This window comes from Lepisosteus oculatus, chromosome 1 (assembly GCF_040954835.1).
Source record: "Lepisosteus oculatus isolate fLepOcu1 chromosome 1, fLepOcu1.hap2, whole genome shotgun sequence".
NCBI classification, from domain to species: Eukaryota; Metazoa; Chordata; class Actinopteri; order Semionotiformes; family Lepisosteidae; genus Lepisosteus; species Lepisosteus oculatus.
In genome coordinates this window covers 19,566,785-19,580,902 of record NC_090696.1, presented here as the reverse complement: position 1 = coordinate 19,580,902, position 14,118 = coordinate 19,566,785, and the positions used below count along the sequence as shown (strand labels likewise).

The 14,118-nt window shown below is 50.4% G+C and overlaps 1 protein-coding gene across 1 annotated transcript; it reads left to right on the top strand.

The window, feature by feature from the left end:
- Window positions 1-241: 241 nt before the first annotated feature.
- Window positions 242-11,089, top strand: znf740b (zinc finger protein 740b). Its single transcript, XM_006629278.3, has 8 exons — window positions 242-565; window positions 1,824-1,913; window positions 2,673-2,815; window positions 2,925-3,113; window positions 4,801-4,917; window positions 5,553-5,676; window positions 6,314-6,432; window positions 7,696-11,089. The coding sequence occupies exons 3-8, from the start codon at window positions 2,771-2,773 to the stop codon at window positions 7,873-7,875; spliced, it is 774 nt and encodes a 257-aa protein (XP_006629341.2). The 5' UTR covers window positions 242-565; window positions 1,824-1,913; window positions 2,673-2,770; the 3' UTR covers window positions 7,876-11,089.
- Window positions 11,090-14,118: the final 3,029 nt, after the last annotated feature.

Sequence of the window (14,118 nt, the reverse complement as noted above, 5' to 3'; positions counted from 1 at the left end):
GGTGTCCAGTCCTGGTCCTGGGGGGGGTCAGTGTGTCTGCAGGGTGTCCAGTCCTGGTCCTGGGGGGTCAGTGTGTCTGCAGGGTGAACTGTTCCAGTAGGTCCTACTGCTGATAGTTGCACCATCTAAAGCAGACTTTGAATCATAGCATTGAATAATAACAAGGAAAAAAAAAGTTAGATTGGCAATCCTTAATAAAGTAATAGTTATTTAAGAATGATCATGAAAGCAGGAACAATTTACTAGCACAATCAACGCCTCAGCCTTCATTTCGCCTTCCATTCTTTAGAGTGCTGCTGCTTTCGTGTGCCCACATGGTGGCGCGCTGTACATTGACCTTCCAAAGATGGCCGTCATACAGCTTCATTACCTCTAAAAGATGGCGGATGAAGGCACGCGGTCTCCCCCCTTCCACCTCGACCCCCCTTGAGTCACGTGACGCAGCTCTCCCCGGGGAGCACTTCCGGTGGCGTTTCCTGTGTTTGTAAACTGCTCGTAACACTGGAGCTGACCGAGAGAGATTGAAAAAAAAAAAACGGCTCCGCACGAGGAAATAAACGAGTAGGTAAATAAATGGGATTTTACGCGCCTTGATTTCTGTTGGGGGTTAAAATTACTCCGGAGTGTTTATATCGCCAGTTCTGTTCGAAAGTAGCCCGGAGAGTGGTTTCCGAGGCGATGCTTGTCCACACGCCCTGTGTTGTCTGGGGCCAGCGAATGGCCACGGAACATCAAGACTTTATTAATTCATTTTCACAGAAATCCGACTTTCACTGGGGGGGAAAAAGCCCTCATCTGCTATAAAAAAACAAGTTGTATTCTTCCCCTTCTCTGCTCCGAGCCCGGTGTTCCTTCAGTTCGGAGTGCGGTGGGACCGGGCAGGCGACTGGGTCGCCCTAAGGAGAGCGAGGCAGGAGTCGGGCTGAGCCCCGAGCTGTTGTTGAGAAGTGTTTCACGTGTCTTTGAACATTAGAAGACAGGCGACCCAGTAAAGAGCTTTTCAAAGTGGGGAGATCTGGGGAAGAACTCCTTACAATCGCACGGATCAGTGACAGAAGTTGATAGTTTTGCAGCTGTTCCGTGCTCTCTGTTTTAAAGGTTAATAACTTGTCTAGCGATTACTCGCCCCGAGATTATGTTCGATTGGGCACGAAAGTGAGCCTGCGTTGCCAGATTGCATCTTGAAGTCCGACATGAAGTCGTGCACTCGAGCCAAAGGCGTTATTACATTTTTTTTTTCTTCTGGAGTATTTTTAGATGTGTTTTTTTTCAGGTCGCCAAGTACGTCTTGGGCTTCTCCAGGAAAGTGATGGTTTTGAGAATGTAGTAATCGTAGTACAGGCAGCTGTAGTCTAAACGCTCCAGTTGTATTTCGTTCGTTCTTCTGAGACACAAGAGATTTAAAAGAAAATATACGAAGAGGAGTTTCAACTCAACAGGGCCTGCCAGTTTCTCACCAGAGAGTTCAGTGTACCGGTAGAACCATTCACTATATTACTGTAGTGGTTTATAAATACTGATTGAAAATGGGGATGAAAAAGGTGTTTCTCTGAAGGAACAGCTTCTCTTCAGTCTTGGGCAGAGGCCCTGACCTGAAAGTATAAGTGGTCCCTTACCATTTCAAGTGGAAATTAAAGGCAAAGTGGGTTTAGGGATGAAGGCATGTCTTTACACCAAGAGGTGTGGGTGATGGAAGCAGCCTAGCCAGCCACAGTGCTGAAGCTGATTTCCTGGGATAGTCCAGCTGTTCATCTACCAAAGCCAGCTAAGCGAGGGCTGGACAAGAGCCCACTGCAGTCAGTGACCCCTCCCCTCTCTTCCAGGGCCCGGCGTGGGTGTGTCCGAGAGACCTGATCCCAGACAGGTCTGCCCAGGAGTGAGGGCGCGCTGGGACACAGACTGCAGCTCTGCAGGTGAGGGAGTCCCAGGGGTGGAAGAGCCAGGACGATAAGTTTTAGAAGAAGGATTTGGAGTGTGCAGGGCTGTAATTCTGAAAGGTTTTGGAAAGAATGTATTAATGTATTTTTATTTGATTGATTAGAATCAATCTTCTAGTCAAATCTAGAAATCTAGAATCTTCAAATTGATTATTGATTAGAATCAATCAGTCTGCTTCTTCATAGCAGCTCTACGCATATTGAGTTTTATTCAATTTCTATTACATCTATTATTATGTTACCTTATTTTCGTAACCTCAATTTTGTGATTTTTTTTGTTTTTGTGATTTTTGTGAGCTCGCAGAAAAGACATTTCATTGCCAGCAGCTACTGCTGCACGCTGTATTGTTGTGCATTTGATAGATAAACCTTGATTTGATTTGATCAGAACCTACTCTATTGCCCACATACTGTGAAAATAATATGGGTTACAGGCTGTAGACAGATCAATGTAATATAAGTAGAATTCAGTACAAAAGCTTAAGATTCAAGTGTGAGCTGCATGCACATGTATGATGTCTATGCAATGCTGTGAAGGGGCTCGTTACAGTATTTGTTTCCATTGTGTGCTAAAATCATGAAGCCACCTTGACACTTAAGTGCTTATAAGAGATCTCTCGCCATCAGTTTCTCTTTCCCATTATCTTTCTCACTCGGATACACCTTTATCCCCCTTTCTCCACATCCCGTATCCCTCTTCCTCTGTGTTCTCCTCCTCCTCCCTTCTCTCTCCAGGTTTCTTGCCAGATGACCGGGGTGGGCGAGGTGTCCTGACACACAGACCAGCCTGACTGACGGCTCCTTCGGTTTCCCCAGCGACTGTAACCGCGGCGATGACGCACCTGCCGAGCAGCGCTGTCCGCGACCACATGAAATGGGTCTGTCTTCCCTTCCGCCTGTTCCTGCCGCCGCCGCCGGGTCCCGGCTGTCTTGGAAAGTCTCGCGGTCTTCACGGCGGGGTTCTGTGTGTCCGTGTGTGTGCGGCAGGCGGGGTTGCTGGGCTGCGAGGCGGTCCTGTCCAGTATGGCGCTGATGCAGGCCAGCTCCATGGCGGGGCAGAAGAAGATGATGTCGCCGCTGGGCCAGGGGGCAGCAGGCGCGGGGCAGAGAGACGGCGGTGACCGCGGTGCCCAGAGTCACATGGTCCTGCCCACGGGGCTCAGCTGCCCTCCACTGGTGAGGCTCTCGGTTGTTTTTCCCTTGTCTCTTCGCTTCACAGCCTCCTCGTGCATCCCTAGCACCCAGCAGCCTGGCCGCTACCTGGATGGGAGACCTCCTGGGAGAGCTAAGGCTGCTGCTGGAAGAGGTGCTAGTAGCACCAGTAGGGGGCGCTCACACTGCGGTCTGGGTGGGCCCTAATGCCCCCGGGTAGTGATGGGGGAAACTGTACTTTGGATGAGACGAAACCCAGGTCCTAACTTGCTGTGGTCATTAAAAATCCCAGGTAATACCCTGATATCCTGGCCAAATTTCCCATTGGCTTTTATTTCCTTCCTTGCATCTCTGCCACGAGGCCATGTGTGCTTGCTCAAGCACTAATGTTCTGGACGTTCACAGCATAGAGATTCTGTTTTTCTTCTATGCTTATATTCTGTATCACTTTCCCCCGACGTGTTTATTTTCTAAAGCAGCCTGCATATACAATATCAGATACTCTTTCCGTCCTTTACCGCTGCTGCGTGTTCGCAGACGGCTGAGCAAGATCTGCGGTTTCCAAATCCATGTTTTCTGCTCTCCAGGACATCGTATTGCCATAAAGATAAACGTTTTAGTTAAATTCTAATTATCTTCACCTTTATCTCGCACGTTTCAGGAGCCTTTTTGATCTTTAATTGCTTGGTTCAGTTCTGTTGCTGGTGTTATGGAAGAAGGCAACACTCACGATGTTACAGTCAGTGGGTATCTCCCCTGTCTCGAGAGACTGCAGGGGGAGGGTTGTCATTGAATTAGGAGTAACATCTCGTTTCCTTAAGTACAGCTGGTATAAACCCACCGAGCCCTGGAGTTCCTAAAACTCTTCTGTCTGTCTAGTACTGTTTAATACCCAACTGTCTTTGCTCTGCCAGAGGGTGTGCGGTCATATACTTCATTGGTAAATGTCTGAATGGAATATTTAATACATTAACCATTTCCTTTACTGTTCTTTAGCTATTTAAATACTAAAAAAAACTTTATTCTGTTTATAAATAGGAGGTAATGAAAATAGAGCGTACTAGAACTTGAACAAGCAGGATAATCAGTAATTAGAATAGTCATGATCTCCAAATTGTAAAAATTTTGCCAAGAATATACCCAAGTGGTTGGTATAATTAGAGGCACATGTGTTCTTGTTCTCTGGCACAGCTTAAGTGAAAAGAGTAATACATCAGGCACTCTGGGTTGAACAAATATTTATTCATAATAACACGACACAAACTAAACATCGCACAACATAAATATACAAGTCACACTGTTTCTAAAAAGGCATCTCAAGGATCTAAGTCTTGACAAATCAGAAAAACCCCAGACCGCTACCGTGTATTCTAATCCTATATAACACCTATTCGGCCCCAAAAAAGAGACAAACCTGCCTTCTACACCAAACATAATATAACCTAGAGTTTGACCTTTGTAGACCCAGACGCTATGGGACACCTCAGGTCCTTTCTTGTTTTGAAACTCCGAGAATTACACACGTTCACATGAGCTAGATGTCTGACTGGCGGCCCTATATTCTTGGGACGCCTCACTAGCCACTTCCAGTTTCTGTGACTTTGTTGTTCCTTTGTGTCAAGCACTTTCTTTCCCCCTGTATTTCCGGAGTTGATTTGTTGGCTAGCCTGTGACTTATTAATCTAATGCTCTCTCTCCCTGTCTGTCCCAGCTCATTCGGAAGGAAGGGGAGTTCCACTCGTCCCGTCTTCTGGACGACAAAGAGCTGAGGGAGAGCGAGGAGCTGCAGCTGAAGAAGAAGAACAGGAAGTCGGGAACGCCCTGCAAAGTGAGGGGGACGGGGGGGGGTCAGTGGGGAGGGGGCAATGGCACGATGGAGGTTAGATAGAAACAGAGAGGACAGGCTGTGCTCCTACTGCCAGCGGGGAGAAATAGAGACTTCCTACTGCACTGTGACAGATACTCTGGGATTCAAGAAACATCCTTCCCTAAATTCAGAAATTTAATACCAGAGTTCCCACACCTGCCAGAATCACAACGGGTCCCAATCCTACTGGGAGGAGGGAACTCAGTTGAACTGGCAGCCCAGTATGTGATCTCCTGTCACAGCCTGAGGAACAGTGAGTCTGTCTCCCAGTCATGCTCCAGCCGCCTACAGCATATGTCAATATTTTATGATATGTCTTTGTTGTAGATGGCTGTAATATGTCTGTAGATTTTATATGAATGTTATTTTTTTGTTTTGTTCCATGTTAGTTGTATTATTTTTATTTGCTTTGACAACACTGATTGTACCCATCGGTCATGCTAATAAAGCACCTGGAATTGAATTGAATAGAAACAGAAGGGGGTGTAAACAGGGAGAGCGGGACAGGAAAATGAAAGGGGGTGAGATGGGAGGGGGCGGGGGAGAGGATGACTGCAGCTCTCTGTGACCTCTGACCTCCTGCGTGGCGCCGACAGGTAGTGGTGGTGGATGAGAACGGGGACTGCTCCCTCAAGCTGCAGAAGAGCTTCATCTGCGAGCACTGCTACAGGGGCTTCCGCAGCAGCTACCACCTGAAGAGACACGTCCTCACGCACACAGGTGAGCGCCCTGCCCTGGCCTCCAGCGCGTCCACGGGCGCAGCGGTTAGGGATCTGGACCTGAAACTGGAAGGTTGTGGGTTCGTGTGTGTGTGTGTGGTGCATGCTGGGGGACTCTGGTGTCAAAGCTGTGACTGTATACTGCCACCTCCTTAACATCCTGCATCCTGCAACAGTGGCCCAGTGGTTAGCATTGCTACCTCGCAGCTCTTGGGCCCTGGGGTGCTGTCTGTGTAGAGTTTGTGTGTTTTTCCCATGTTGGGATGGGTTAATTGGCTTCTGGGCAGACTGACCCTGGCGTGAGTGAGAGTGATGCGTGCCCTGCGATAGACTGGCATCCTGTCCAGGGTGAACCTTGCCTTGTGCCCTGGAGGATCGGCTCCAGCACCCCTGCAACCCTGAGTTGGATGAAGCAGATGGAAAATGTTTGTATGTTTGTAGTGTATTAATCCTTGAATAAAGTCCACTCTGGGTTTCCTAAACACGCCCTTTAATCCACCTGGTGCAGCAGTGCCTCACCCTTTCTCCGATCTGCTCGCAGTGGGGGAATATGAAGCACTTTGTGATGAAAATCCCGGTATAAAACGTCGGCAGATTGTTATTGTTGTTGCTGACCTGCCTTGTCGCCTGGGGCGCAGGGGAGAAGCCGTTTGCCTGTGATGTGTGCGACATGAGGTTTATTCAGCGCTACCACCTGGAGCGACACAAGCGGACACACAGCGGAGAGAAGCCCTACCAGTGCGAGCGCTGCCAGCAGGTAAGGACACAGCTGGAGGTACCCACTGACCACTGACCACTGACCTCCAGTACACCATCCCACTGACCACTGACCTCCAGTACTGCATCCCACTGACCACTGACCTCCAGTACACCATCCCACTGACCACTGACCTCCAGTACTGCATCCCACTGACCACTGACCTCCAGTACACCATCCAACTGACCTCTGACCTCCAGTACACCATCCCACTGACCTCTGACCTCCAGTACACCATCCCACTGACCACTGACCTCCAGTACTGCATCCCACTGACCACTGACCTCCAGTACTGCATCCCACTGACCACTGACCTCCAGTACACATCCCACTGACCACTGACCTCCAGTACTGCATCCCACTGACCACTGACCTCCAGTACACCATCCCACTGACCTCTGACCTCCAGTACACCATCCCACTGACCACTGACCTCCAGTACTGCATCCCACTGACCACTGACCTCCAGTACACCATCCCACTGACCACTGACCTCCAGTACTGCATCCCACTGACCTCTGACCTCCAGTACACCATCCCACTGACCTCTGACCTCCAGTACTGCATCCAACTGACCACTGACCTCCAGTACACCATCCCACTGACCACTGACCTCCAGTACACCATCCCACTGACCTCTGACCTCCAGTACTGCATCCAACTGACCACTGACCTCCAGTACACCATCCCACTGACCACTGACCTCCAGTACACCATCCCACTGACCACTGCCCACTGCCACACACTGCATCCCACTGACCACTGACCTCCAGTACTGCATCCCACCGACCACTGCCCTACCGCCACACACCGCCTCCCACCCACCGCTGCCCACTGCCAAACACCGCCTCCCACCGACCACAGCCCACCGCCACAGGCTACAACCACTGACCACTGACCCCTGGCCACCATGCCCTGCACCCCACTGACCACTGGCCTCTACTTGTTGCATCTCACTGATCACTACATACTGCACCCACTGAGCCCAGGCCACTAACTCCCACCTGCTGCATCCCACTGTGCCCACACGCTCTGACCAGCAAGTCTTTCCTCTCCTTCCATCCTGTCTCTCTGCCTGTCTGATATCTGTCTCGGCCTTCCTGAGGCTAAAGGTCTCTTCAGCTCCTGCCCTCTTGTCTTTCTTCCCCCTGCACTTACCCCAACCTACACACACACACACACACTCACACACACACTCACACTCTCTGCCTGGACCTGTCACCCCCCCTGCTGACTCCTGCCTGGTTCTGTTCGCTCCCGCAGAGTTTCTCGCGGTCGGACCGGCTGCTGCGGCACCGGCGCATGTGTCAGGGCGGAGGAGGGGCCAAGGTGGAGGCCCCGTCCTGCCTGGAGCCGCGGTCCTACGCCCAGGACCCCAACCCCCCTCCCACGGCCTCCTGGAGCCCCCTGACGCAGACGCCCCCAGGCCGGCTGGCGGTCTGACGGCCCCCCTCCCCCCACCCGTCGTTGAAGCTCGCAGCGTCATGCACTCTCACGCCGAACAGGGCTCAGTGGCGCCCCCTCAGGTGACCAGCAGTACTGCAGCTCCAGCAGCGGGACTCTGGGACTGAGACGAGACGGAGACGATGCCGCTTCACCAGCTCATTTCTCTGTTGATAGATGTCTGGGATGTTTTATTTTTTTGTACTTTTTTTAATGTTGTTTTCCTCGGGTAAACGTTCTGTTTTTAAAAGCTCGTTTTCCGTGCTGCCGGTGGTTGCGAGGGCAGGGGTGGGGTTTGCAGGAGCGGCGCAGTACTTCGCTGCGTCTTGAACACCACGGCGCCGATCGATCTTCACGTGTTGGGAAAACTCGGAAAATAAAACCGGGCTGCCCTCGCGGCGCGGCTGCTCCGGGCTCTCGCTCCGAGCGCAGGGAGAGCTCCGCGACCGGGACCGCTGAGGGGGGGTCCTTGGCTGAGCGAGGGCCCTCTCGGCTCCCAGGGGAACAGCCGCCGCCCGCGGGGCCGGCGAGGAGCGCGCCGCCCTCCCCCCGGCGCTGCAGAGCATGGTGGGAGGGGTGGGCAGGACTGCATTCTCCCATGAGTGTGTGGGGGTGTGTGTTTGGGGGGCGGTTGGGCGCTGCGAGCTGAGAAACACAAAGAGACCATTAAGGGATCCAGTAGGGGTGGGGAGAAAATAATTGGTGATTCCAAATTTCTGTCAACAAGGAGAAGAACTGAAAATTCATAAAGCTGAGATGACTTTGCTTGCGGGCACAAATGAAAACATAAGAAAGTCTGCAGACAGGAGGGGGGCCCTGGCTCTTTGGGCCTTTAGCAGCCCATTGGCATGGGGGTATAATTGCAAGAGCAGATTGTACAACTGAAAGACCAGGACGTTGGCAGCGGGCTGGCGTAAGTTACATGCCAGCTGCAGCTGATGTCATTTCCTGCCTGTGGGGAATGGAAACTCTGAAACTCTCTCTGGATCAGCGTCCCCCGTTGTGTCCGGCTTACTGCTTGAGCAGTGGGCGATGGGGAGCTGTGTTTTTATTCGGATGCGCGGCAAGGTACACTAGTACGTTAGTGGAGGTCGCCTGTGGGTCAGAGCAGTGCCTGTCCTGCTGGCACAGCACTAGCTGAGCCCTGCGTGTGTGGCCTTCAGCGCAAACTGAAATCACTCAGGATACAATTGCAAGTAGGCAGCTCTGGCAATTTCAGTATTTTTTTATACAATATGTAAGTATTACAAAAGAGTTTTGTGGCCTTCAGAGACAGTGGGCTTTTTTAGGTACAGCAGTCTGAAGTCTGGACAGCTGTTGGCAGTGATGTTGCTCCCTTCCAGCCAGAGGTAGTCAGGTGCGGTCACTGCTGGACCTTGTAAGACTGGCTGTCTTCTTAAGAGAGACTCCTTGTAAGACTGGGCTCTGTCTTCTTAAGAGAGACTCCTTGTAAGACTGGGCTGTGTCTTCTTAAGAGAGACTGCTTGTAAGACTGGGCTCTGTCTTCTTAAGAGAGACTCCTTGTAAGACTGGGCTGTGTCTTCTTAAGAGAGACTCCTTGTAAGACTGGGCTGTGTCTTCTTAAGAGAGACTCCTTGTAAGACTGGGCTGTGTCTTCTTAAGAGAGACTCCTTGTAAGACTGGGCTGTGTCTTAAGAGAGACTCCTTGTAAGACTGGGCTGTGTCTTAAGAGAGACTCCTTGTAAGACTGGACTGTGTCTTCTTAAGAGAGACTCCTTGTAAGACTGGACTGTGTCTTCTTAAGAGAGACTCTTTGTAAGACTGGACTGTGTCTTAAGAGAGACTCCTTGTAAGACTGGGCTCCGACTTCTTAAGAGAGACTCCTTGTAAGACTGGGCTCTGTCTTCTTAAGAGACTCCTTGTAAGACTGGACTGTGTCTTTAAGAGAGACTCCTTGTAAGACTGGGCTCCGACTTCTTAAGAGAGACTCCTTGTAAGACTGGGCTCTGTCTTAAGAGAGACTTTTGTTTGTAAGAGAGAGTCCTTCTAAGACAGGCGTTGTCTAAGACTGGGCTCTGTCTTAGGGTCTTTCTAGGACTAAACCTTTCTAAGACAGGGTCCTTCTAAGACAGGGCTCTGTCTTCTTAAAAGAGGGTACTTCTAAGAATGGGGTCTGTCTTTTTAAGAGAGGGTCTTTCTAAGACAGGCCGAGTCAAAGGTTGGGCCCCGTCTTCTTAAGAAAGAGTTCTTCTAAGACAGGGCTGGTCTAAGACTGGGCTTTGTAAGGAAAGGTCATTCTAAGACTGGGCTCTGTCTTTGTCAGCTGGGGTGTTTCTAGGACAGGGCTTTCTTCTATTGCAGACAGGGCTGTGGTTCACACTGCCGTGCCGTGGCTGTCCCGGAGTCGGGCAGCGGAGCGGACTGGACGAGCGACCGCACTCGCCCGTCTCCAGGCTGAGAGACGGCCACGTCTGGCTGTGATCTGAGAAGTGCTTCTCGGCCTGTACGATGAGCCTTCTCGTCTGCGGGACAGCCGGGACGGCTCCCTCGGCTCGGTGGGATGGGAGCACTGGTTTATGCCAGTGGCACGGAGCGGTGGGGGGGAAACCCAGCTCCCGGATCCGGAGGCTGCCTGGCTCGGACACTTCCGACTGAAGGCTGGCGTGGGAAGGTGGGAGTCCGGTTCTAGCCTCAAATCTCAAGGAGCCGTTCTTTTTATAATGGAATCTTTTTAAAACACTGGAGCAAAAAAAAAAAGAATGGACATTTCTATTAAATATCCCTTTTTTTAATTTTGGAAAGAAATCCGAGACGACCCAAGGGTGGATCAGTGTTGAGAACGCAGGCTGTCAATTAATTTAAAACCTCTCGAGATTTCAGACCCTCTCAGACATGCCTACTGTTTCTACTGCTGAATTATTACAATTTTCCTGTTTTTTTTATTTTGTAGTGATTGATCTTGATAGGGAATTTAGGAATGCAACTGTGTGAGCCAGTGTAGCATAGCACTCACCAACTAGCTTGTTTGTATTTTACTAGACTTGCATGTAGAGCTGAGACCCTGACAGTTTAGCTAACGAGATCGCCTGTGAGACCTTTGTGTAGGTGAAGAAGTACAAAAATTAAAATTGATGATTATTGAAAACAGGAAAACTAATACGTATCCCTTTGCCCACTGGGTTAGTTCCTCCAGTGTATCAGCTGAAGTGCAGGGCTTCCGTTAAGAGAAAATAAAAGATTTTTTTACAAACAACGACTCTTCTTTTTCCTCTGTATTGGCTACTGGACTGCCTCTCCAGCGGTCTTTGATGTACTTTTTAAAAAAATCATCTCTGGTCTTCTATAGCTCACTTTCGCTAGACTCTTCCCTGTTAAGAAGGTTATGAGATACTGTATCTTGCTGCTGTGTCAGAAAAAATAAAAATGTACTTAGAAAATATTGGAAGGAGTATAAAAGTAACTTCTGACCCACTGGTATGGTGCAAGGGATTTTTAAGAGTCTTGTTTTTACACTTTGACATGCAAAAGTAAAACGGGTAATCGTTTCATATTTAAAAGTCACCCCATTGAATTATATTTTCAATTGTTGTAGGTTGTGTTCTGTAGCACACCTTTATTTATCGTGAGTTTTCCCATCTCTTCTAGAGAAAATGGGGCAGATTTGCAGTGAAAAGTACTTGCTGTAGTGCTTACCTCTGCCCGCTCGCGGGAGGGTGACGTGCGCAGCCACGCCCCCCTGTCAGAGCCTTTCGGCACTTGACGGCCTACAGAGATCCCAGCACGACTAATCCCAGGCGAAACCCAGTCCGATAACTACCTGACTCGGGCTTCAGCCCTGCAACGCCTAGGACATAGCGCTCTTTAACAGACCGAGATGGTCTGTGGCTAAGGATCTGCGCCTGTGGCTAGAAGGTTGCCGGTTCAAATCCCGCAGGCGGCAGAGAAATCCTACTCCGTTGGGCACCTTAACCCCACTTGCTCCAGGGGCACTGTATAATACCTGACCATGTGCTCTGACCCCAAGCTTCTCTCCCTGGCTGTCTCATGGAGAGCAAGCTGGGGTATGCGAAAATACAAATTTTTAATGCAAGAAATTTTAAAGGGTTAATAAAGTATTGTTATTATTATTATTATAATATCAATCTTAACCTTTCGCGCAGTTGCAGTACAGCTGCTCTGTGGAGCACCGCTCTATCATATAACCTGCAGTAGTCTCCCTCCAGGACAAGGAGGTGTTTGACGGAGGTCTGAAGATTGCATCACGTGAAGAGCTTTGTAAAAAAAACAGGCTGCAATAGCAGGCTATGCCACGTGTCGTTGACTTTCCACAAAAAAAAAAAGAAATCGAAGCTTTAAAATGATGAGCCGGGGTGTTATTGCGTATTTTCTTACACTGTCTCCTCGCCAGCAGGGGGAACACGCGCCTATAGAAACGCGGTACACGGTGGTACGAGCGCTGTTTGACTTTAAACCGTACACCTGGGAATGAACACCAACCCACAAGATGGCGCTGTTCACCTATCGGCAGCTTTTATTTCCAATTCCGTCTTGTTCCCTTCTGGGCTCTGCTGCATAGGCAGGGAGCAGCAGAACGGTGCGCTACAAACAGTCCTGCCTCTTACCTCACTAAATTTACTATTATTATAGTTTTTTTTAGTATTGGGGATCCCCACAGGCCTGCTGTGTGACCTTGTCAGACCAGAGCCCAAAACACCCCCATAAGAAATCTGCACTGCACTGGCTGGTATTCCACAATTCCTATGCTCCTTCCTACAATTCCTGGCTATAGCATGCCTGTTCCACACAGCCCAGCCCTCCAAATAGTCACAGAGCAGACCTTTCCCTCAACCTGCTCCAATTTTAGCGATCTCGGATGAGGCGTGCTTGCTGGTGTCCCTATGGTCCACTGCAGAAAGCAAGAGCAGCTCTCGCTTATGTGTCGCTTCAGACAGACTCAAACTGATGGACCACTTTTGGCTGTGGTCCAACGCTGAAGGCAACAGCAGGCCTGGCTAATGTGTCACTTCAGACAGTCTTATGGTGTTAATACCTGTTCCTGCAGTCCACTGCACCAGGCAACAGTAATTACTGGTGGAGGTGTGCCGACCCCACTAATGTGGACGTCCTGTAACATTTTAGAAAGGCAGTGAGCCTCACGAAGGTGACCTACAATTTTGGCTGGTGAGTACACAATAACATCTCAGCCCTGGAAGGACAGAGTAGGAAATGCAAAGTGACACCAGGTCTGAGAGACGTTGTAGACGGACAGATTTCAAGGACTGGAGACAGACAGTTGACCTTCAGAAAGGCTGGGACAGGGGACATGACCGCTTTCTTCTTTACCTGGCCCAGCCTGCTCCCTCTCCTCCCCCTTTCCCCAGAGCGGGCTGAGCTACACCTGTCACGTTCATTAACAAGTTTGTGAACCGCACCCCCAACCCCCTCCCACCACCCCCAACCTCCTCCATCCTGTCGTTCAGGCACCGCTGCAGACGCTACAGAGACGCGCCGCACCGCGCCGCTCCAGTACTGCAAACTCAGCACCAGCGCAGAATTACACAAGCAAAAAAAAAGGGAAGAAAAAATTAGAGGGAGTCAGCCTATCAAGCTGTCGGGGATTTTAAAAGTCTTTGATTTATATCGAGGGTCTGAATAGCGCCAAATGCAGATGGGAATGGAGTTCACAGCCAAGGCTGCCTGCACTCAGCTCCCTGCTGGGCTGGTGTTAAAAATCCAAACGCTGCCATCCATTTTCTAGCCCGGAAAGCTGGAGTCTATCCCAGCAAGCAACGGGTTCAAGCATGATACAGCCTGGACAGGACGCGGGTCCATTGCAGGACACACAGACACACACACACTCACACCTGGGCCTGTTTTCCCAGAAGCCAAATAACCTGCCAGCATGTCTTTGGACTGTGGGAGAAGACTGCAGCACCCGGGAGAAACCCACACCAACATGAGGAGAACATGCAGACTCCACACAGACAGCGCCCCAGGTCTGGAATTGAACCCAGGACCCCAGCACTGCAAAGCTGCACCTTCGGTCCTCAAGCCAGGCTGTCGCAGGGTAACTAAGTGCACCCTTTCAAGGAGTGCTGGAAAACCAGCTGATCTTGCAATGGCAGGGTTGATCTTACTGCCCTCGTCCTGGTCCCAGAGGTCCGGCGGGTCTTACTGTCCTGGTCCTGGAGGTCTGGAGGGGTCTTACTGCCCCAGTCCTGGTTCTGGCGTCCAGAGGGGTCTTACTGTCCTGGTCCTGGAGGTCCGCAGGGGTCTTACTGT

Coding starts and splice junctions, on each gene's coding strand:
- znf740b (XM_006629278.3), top strand. CDS start 2,771: ATGACGCACCTGCCGAGCAGCGCTGTCCGCGACCACATGAAATGG. Junction 4,918..5,552: donor AGTCGGGAACGCCCTGCAAA/GTGAGGGGGACG, acceptor TGGCGCCGACAG/GTAGTGGTGGTGGATGAGAA. Junction 6,433..7,695: donor AGTGCGAGCGCTGCCAGCAG/GTAAGGACACAG, acceptor TCGCTCCCGCAG/AGTTTCTCGCGGTCGGACCG.